Source organism: Macadamia integrifolia, chromosome 2 (assembly GCF_013358625.1).
Source record: "Macadamia integrifolia cultivar HAES 741 chromosome 2, SCU_Mint_v3, whole genome shotgun sequence".
Taxonomy (NCBI): Eukaryota; Viridiplantae; Streptophyta; class Magnoliopsida; order Proteales; family Proteaceae; genus Macadamia; species Macadamia integrifolia.
Window position 1 is genome coordinate 4,235,772 of NC_056558.1, and position 7,711 is coordinate 4,243,482.

General features: G+C 34.7%; 1 protein-coding gene across 4 annotated transcripts; it reads left to right on the forward strand.

Annotated features, from left to right (window-relative positions):
• The first annotated feature begins 4,144 nt into the window (after positions 1-4,144).
• On the forward strand, positions 4,145-7,437 carry LOC122072177 (F-box/kelch-repeat protein SKIP6). Of its 4 annotated transcripts, none has more exons than XM_042636746.1 (2): positions 4,145-5,410; positions 7,074-7,437. In XM_042636746.1, the coding sequence occupies exon 1, from the start codon at positions 4,261-4,263 to the stop codon at positions 5,386-5,388; it is 1,128 nt and encodes a 375-aa protein (XP_042492680.1). In that variant the 5' UTR covers positions 4,145-4,260; the 3' UTR covers positions 5,389-5,410; positions 7,074-7,437. The 4 variants fall into 4 exon arrangements, with proteins under 4 accessions (XP_042492680.1, XP_042492683.1, XP_042492679.1 ...); XM_042636749.1 differs by having other exon boundaries at positions 4,145-5,400; XM_042636745.1 differs by lacking the exon at positions 7,074-7,437 and adding an exon at positions 6,927-7,067.
• The last annotated feature ends 274 nt before the right edge of the window (positions 7,438-7,711 follow it).

The following is a 7,711-nucleotide window of genomic DNA, read 5'->3' on the forward strand; positions in this document are numbered from 1 at the left end:
ACTAAAGGGCTATTGTAGAGTGTATGGATAAACATGGTAGGGTATGCCTGTATATGAGAGCTAATATTGAATTTTTCAGTTTGAAATTTGGAATGTGGTTAATCCACATCATTTCCTATGAATCCAAGGTCAAAATTGCCAAATCACTTTTTTAAGTGAAAGAAAAATGATGTGTTGATGTAACTAGGTGAAAGTGTGCTAGACTATTCTTCCTAAATATGAATTATAATAAGATGAATGATTATGTGAAAATGATATCTTAACCCAAAAAAAAAAATTATTATGCAGAAATTGACTAATCATTTCCTCATATCCGTCTTCTTTAATATCATTTTCATCAGTCAATAAGAAACCTTATCTTTAATTTTTATTCATTTTAATGTTCATTGAATCTACTATGGACAAATTAACAATTGACCTTTTTTTTTCCCCTTTTAGATATAAGACAAAATTAATATAGTAGAATGAATTACCACGACAAAGACAGAAGAATATACAACTTTAGATCAGTATATACTTTCATCAGGAAAAAAAAAGATCTATATGGCACATGTACAAGCCATCCAAGAAGCACCAATGACATATCAACTAACGAAGAAAAAATCGAGTGTACCATTGCCATGTTTGAAAGAAAACCTATCAATCTATAGAATTCTGATTAAGAAAAAATATTTTAAACTTTCATAAATAAGGATGAGAGTTAATAATTATTTTCACCTATTCCAGAACTCAATAAAATATATATATATATATATATATATATATTTTTTTTCTTTTTTGGGTAAATCTCAATAAAAATATCTCATCACCTTTAGATGAAGAGATCCTCTTTTCACCCTTGTTGGTGGTGGAACTTCCTTCCATAAATAAAACTATATGAAGAGAAAAAAAATTACTATTTTATATTTTTATCACATTTATTTTCCTTTAATGGCTACATAGTATTTGACACTTTAGATTAAACTTTCAACCTTTTCTTTTAATCATTTTTTTTTTTACCGGAAATTTAACAGATCTACAGTATAGGCCGCTTATCCCCTTATCATATAGCCCACCCATTTATTGTTGGATATATGACCAGCTTCAAGTTAGTTGAAAAAAGTGCCATAAAATACTTAAAATACCATATCATCTAATGGGACAACTACTAAAAAAGAACCAAAACCTTCTAAAAATATAGGATTTCCTGTCAGAAGTGGTTTCCCATGCACATCTAGGGAAAGTTATCTTGACTTTCTTGAATTAGAAAAAAAAAATGCACCTCTCTATTTTGAATATAATTAATCAGAATTTTAAAAAAGAAAAAAGAATAACCACCCATAGATCTCTTTTCTAATGGCCAGGTTAGTGGGTGTGGAAGATTTTGTTGAAATTAGATTTTCCCTCTCTTCAAAATTTCTAAAATTAAAGCCTTTCTGTCTCCTAATAGTCACTATAAGTTTTATTAGTGGTTTAGGCTTTTAGTAAGTACATGGTGATTGGTATACTAGTGAACCAAAAGAAGCCACTCTACTAAAATTCTATGAGATCGATCAAGGGTTTGGTAAAATAGAAAACACTTTGATCCTTTGTTCAATGGGGGCAGAAATTTTATTGCAAATCCTTTCTCTCTCCCCACATTCAACGGATGAAGTAATATGCCGTGTATAAAACTATTGCCATATCTAAATACATTTTACGAAAGAATTGGAGTATCACTAATGACAAAAGGCAGTTTAATTTGGCCTTTGTCATATATGAATATTGTTTAAATATTATTATTATTATTATTTTTTTTTTTTTGAAGAAAGAGATTTTCTTATTGACACTTGTTAAGGTGGGGAATAATTTATAACCATATATTTTTTTTTCCCATTTTTTAGTGTAAAAGACTATTTTTTTCAACGAGAGTAAATACTTTCATTTCACATATATGCTCAAAAAATGTGCGACAATGACAGTTTTTGATAATGAAAATAAAAAATTACTTTCAAATTATTGTTGAAAACTTTATTATATCTCTAGGTAAATAAATTTTAGGAATAAGAGAATGAATAATTAAAAGACGATGTCAAATTCTAAAATACCTACAGAGGTTTCATTTAGACTTTCCCTTGTTTAAAAATTAAAATGTTAAAAAACTAAGCTAGAAGCAATGGTATAAATGCTTGACTGGCATATCACAATAAGCATACCATGTTTTGATACTATGATCATCAATGATATTGATAGTACATTATCTTATGCCATGCTTTGACACCTATATGACAATGAATGATAATGATAGTATTTTTTTTTATTTAATAAAAAAAATTATAGAAATAACATAATTGGTGATCAAAAGATTTATACATATTCGTGGTGTTATTTAACATTTTCTCTAGTTTTATATGAATGAACGTTGGTTAAGGAAAATGACTTTGCCATCCAATCAATTTCAATTCTTTTTTTTAAGTTTTTCTCTTTAGAGATTTAAAAAAAAGAAAAAAATATGTATTGAATTGTTGATCCTTAGGCTGTGTTTGGTAGTTAAATACAAAAAATTTTCTTTTCTTCTCTTCTAATGATAACCAAACATACATACTTTTTTTTTCTCACCATTTCATTTCTTTTTTTCTCTTTTCTTTTCTTTTCTTCTATTGGCTACCAAACATAACCTTAAAGAATGGGTGTTGCCTATATGCTATGCCACCTAATGAGCCAAATGTTTTTTATAGGTTTGGAACTTTTACTAGCCTAGCACCAAGTTGGCCAAATAGGTCAATGTACAAAATCCTACATCTACAATTGAAATTAGGATTTGAAAAATCGAATTGTTAAGGCTGATTCGGATTGATATGGATAAGACCAATCTTGTACACAAACTAGGGTTTAGGGGTTTTTGTTGGCCAATTTTCATCTATTCTCAACCAATTTCGATTGGTGAGACCGATTTAAATCCCAATTTGTGTGATGAGTTGATTGTCAAATAATCATTTTGTTTAAATTTGAAAGTGAGACAATCTATAGTTCTTGCTCTGAGAACACTACTCTCTATTAAAGTTTGGTGGCTTAAAACAATGTAACTCATTCACTGAAAAATTTTGGTCTAAAATTGTAAAAAAGGACTTGCTAGTCAGTCTAGCATAGGAAATGCTTGAACTGTGCATGGTGCGAAAAAACTGCAGTGTCTCTCCCCCCCTTTTGACTTGTGTTGAATATTCTCTGGTACGCCCTTCATTGTCCCGTTGGACCAAAAGGGTTCTCTCACCCATGAAATTTTAGGGGTTTTATTTATGAGAAAAATAATCATCCCTAATTGCACCCTCTACGCTTAGACATAATTTGATGTGAAAAGACCATCTCACCTCCCGAGCCACACCCTAAAAGTACCTCTATTTGTCTTCCTATTGGCTCACATGTTGAAAAAATAGTCACACAACTAAGTGACCGTTCAATTGTCCTTCAGTTATTTTGGCATTTTTACCTGAAATACACCAGAGCTGTCCATTTAGAATCATAAATCTATACCATAGTTTGTCTTAAATATAATACTTTCGAGGAGAATTTTTTTTCCAAATATTTATGGAAATTTTTTTATTGAAAATTTTTAAAATATTTAATTTTTTAGGTAATTGGAAACGGTCATGTAAGGAAGGGTTCTAAAGGTCAGCCCAGTGTTCCCAAATATTAAGGCTATGTTTGGTAGCCAAGAGAAGAAAAGAAAAAAAATAGAATCTAGAAAAGAAAAGAATAGAGAAAGAAAAGATAAGAAATGATGAAAAAATAAAAAGAGTATGTATGTTTGGTTACCAAGAGAAGAAAAAAAAAGAAAAAAAAATTCAAAAAATTTTGAATTTTAAGAGAGAGATAGACACATAGGAAATCATTGTATAATTATTTATTTTATGTCTTATTAAGTTTTTATATTTTCTTATATTTTCTTGTGTTTTTTGTAAGAAAGTATTTGAGGAAGTAAAAGAAATTTCACAATTCCTAAAAGGAATTTTGAATTTGAAAAGGAGAATCTTCTCTTAAATGAAGACATACCAATTGCAAAGAAAAATTCTTAAGCGGAGGAAAAAAAAAAAAAAAAATCGTACAAACAGAGTATTTTTTTTCTTTTCTTTTCTTCTCCTGGCTACCAAACACAGCCTAAGGTAACACACCGAACATCCTAACTACCCCTCCACGAGTCTCACAGTGTGAGTCTGAGACTCAACTCCAAGTCTCTCTTTTTCCTTCCATCTCCCGCCATCCGCCGGTGAAGCGAGCGAAAGAGGAAGGCCAGAGCGCGAAACCATGCACTCCTCCCCCTTCTCCTCCTCATCTTCTTCTTCCTTTTCTTCTGAAACATCTACTCCGCTTACGGCGCACCAATCTCTGTTGTTTCCAAACCTACCAGACGACGTAGCCCTGCAATGCATCGCAAGGGTCCCTCATTTCTACCACAGCGACCTCTCCCTTGTCTCCAAATCATGGCGCTCCCTCCTCCGCTCTCCCATCTTCTTCTCTACTCGGAATCGCCTTAATTGTACCCAACAGTTCCTTTTCATTAACGTCCGCATCCATGGCTCTTCCTTCAAGTGGTTCGCCCTTGATCATACCCCGTCCAACCCTCAAAACCCTAGAAACCTCTCTCCTGTTCCTCCCATCCCTTCTCAGGCCATCGGCTCTGCCTTCGCCGTCATCGGACCCAGAATCTATGTCCTTGGTGGTTCCGTAAATGATATCCCATCTTCCACCGTTTGGATCTTCGATACTCGATTCAGTCGATGGGAAATTGGACCCAAAATGCGCGTCGGAAGGGAATTCGCCGCCGCTGGTGTTCTCAATGGGAAAATTTATGTCATGGGAGGTTGCTTGGTGGATTCTTGGGCTCGATCCACCAATTGGGCTGAAGTGTTCGACCCTTTGTTGGGGTCTTGGGCTCCTGTTCCCAGCCCTGCTGAGGTTAGGGAGAAATGGATGCATGGGAGTGCTGTCTTGGAGGAAAAATTTTATGCCATGGCCGATCGGGGAGGGGTTGTCTACGATCCTTTTGAGGCCTCGTGGGGCTTTGTACCAACTGAGCTTGATATGGGGTGGAGAGGCAGAGCTGCTGTGGTTGATGGGGTTTTGTATAACTATGATTATTTGGGTAAAATCAAGGGTTACGACGTGAAGGAGGGCATATGGAAGGAATTGAAAGGTGTGCAGAAGGATTTGCCCAAGTTCTTATGTGGTGCAACCATGGCTAATGTTGGAGGGAGGTTGTCTGTTGTCTGGGAAGAGAAGGGTACTGGTAAACAGATGGAGATATCATGTGCGGAGGTTGAAGTTCGCAAGGATAGCAATGGTGGATTGTGGGGTTCAATCGTTTGGTCACAAGTGATCCTGGTGATCCCAGCTGGGTCGTCAATTGTTCATTGCTTGGCTGTTGGATTTTGAGTTTGCTCAAAGGTATTGAATGGTATGTTCATGTTGCAGGTTATGTGTTTGATAGCTTTGTGATATATTTTTTTTCTGAAATTGAGCTCCTTTTGTTACCCCTTTTAATTCATAAAAACAAAAGGGATTTTTTTCTTTTCTACCTTCCTTGCTCATTCCTTGTGTTAAGATTATCGTTCTGGTATATTTGTGTGGCTCATTACTCACTGTGGAATTGAATAATCAAGCAATTTTATTTCCATCTGAGTTAATTTTTTATTGTGTAGGAAATGTGCTTCTGGTTATCTGATGTGATTAAGAGGTGATGAGAGCCTATGTAGATTTAAAAAAAAAATTAATAATAATAAATAAATAAATAAAATCTATATATTCAAATTTTTAGGGCTTACTGATTTTTTGTAGTAGCAACGATGGACTAACGGAATGGTTTGCTAAGGGATTTCCTATGGGAAAAATTGAGAGTTTTTCCTTGATATAGGACAATGATGGGATAACCCTCAATTGAATTGGATCTTGGTGCAAAAATGAAGGTTATGGATTTCATGACAGAAGTTCAAGAACAGCGGATTGATTTATTGGTTGTGGTTCAAAGAGATTAAAAACAAAACAGAAAAATAGTGAAGTGAAATTAGTTACTATAAGCTTTCCACAAGAATCTACAATGGCGCTCTGAATCAACGCTGAGTCCACTACTAATAATGGAAGGAACTTAAACATCTTGAATCTACTAAAAAATAAAATACCTTTCTCACCCTGAAAATCTCATATATTTCCTTTCGGTTGTGTTGAATCTCCATATTCAGGAAAAGCATATGTATAACTTTGTCTCTCAGTCCATCACTTATGTATCCTCCAATTCATTATTTGAAGAAAACTTAGCAAATAATATTGGGGTGGACTAACAGTTCTTTCCGGACTGATTCATGGTGGACTCACTGACCACTAGGAAATCAACACCTTTTCTTGATTGGATGAAGGATGAGATTTAGTTTCATGTTAGGCTGTGTTATATGTATGAGGGGATTCATGCCAGCCATTACTGGGAGCCATAAAATGCTGGTCCTTGTGTTTAGCTTAACTAAGCCAAGATATCCTTCACTTTTTCATAATAGATTGGGAGAATTTCTTAAGGATTTGTAGAATGATTCCAAAATATCAAACTTTCAGCAGATGCTATCATGTTAAAATTGACCATTGGAACCAAAAATAAAACCCTTTGATTAACTCCATATACTGAAAGTTCCCTTTTGGGCAGTTAAATTCATGTCGATATGCTTTCATTTCTACATCCTTTCCCTTTTACAACTAATATCGTAACCTTGTTATCAATCTTAGTCCTCAAACTAAGCCTATACAGATATGCCTAACTATACCATGGGAGGAGGGACTATTAACCAATAAGTTGCTTGCATGAACTTGGAACTCTTTATAATCAACCAAAATGTTCATTTCCCCTAACCAACATTTTAACATAATTACGAGTTACAGTTTCTAAGCTAAATTGCCTGGACCTACAAATTATACTCCTCCATGAACAGCTTTTTCAGATGGATTCCCAAGAGTTGCTGAGGTAGCTGATGATACAGCAAGGAATGGAATCACATTGCAGTTCTGTTACTCAGGAGCTTACTTTCCACCCTAGACTTTGATTTATTTGGGTTGTGCTGTTGTACATGCTTTTCTAGGTCTGCTTTCTGAATAGGATGGCCTGAACTACTATTCCTCTCGGTGGAGCAACATACGCTGTTAATGGTGCTGCTACATGGTTGACATATGACTTCGACTTCCCAAGAAATGCCTTTCAATCATGTTGGACCTCTATACAGGGGAAAAAGTTTCCAAGCATTATATACCCTCCCCCCCCCCAAACACACACACACACTCTGCTGCAACAGCAGAGAGAACCTGGTGTGAGCTGATACAAGTGGATGTTACCACTTGCCAGGCAGAGCTCCATTGAGGAATTGTAAAATGTTTTTGGTGTGACCATTATTACTTCTTTATCAGAGTTAAAACAATGTAGAGGCTAGCCTTCCAATTTGCTTTCAACTCCTCCAAATTGCAGGCTAGCATTATATGTTCTCTCTGGTCCTTTATATTTTCCTCTAATCAACTTGAGAGCAGGTACAGACTCTCAGAAGTATGTTTTGAATGCATTAGTTGTGAAGCTTGTTATATAACAACATTTTCCTTGTGCAATATGCATTTAAAAATTTAATAATACTAAGGTGGAGAAAAAATTGCCCTCAAGAGATTAAAGGAAAAAAAAATTGTGCATGTTTATACCACCATTGGGTGGAGATCCTTTTGTAATCTGAGAAAA

Coding starts and splice junctions, on each gene's coding strand:
- LOC122072177 (XM_042636746.1), top strand. CDS start 4,261: ATGCACTCCTCCCCCTTCTCCTCCTCATCTTCTTCTTCCTTTTCTTCT.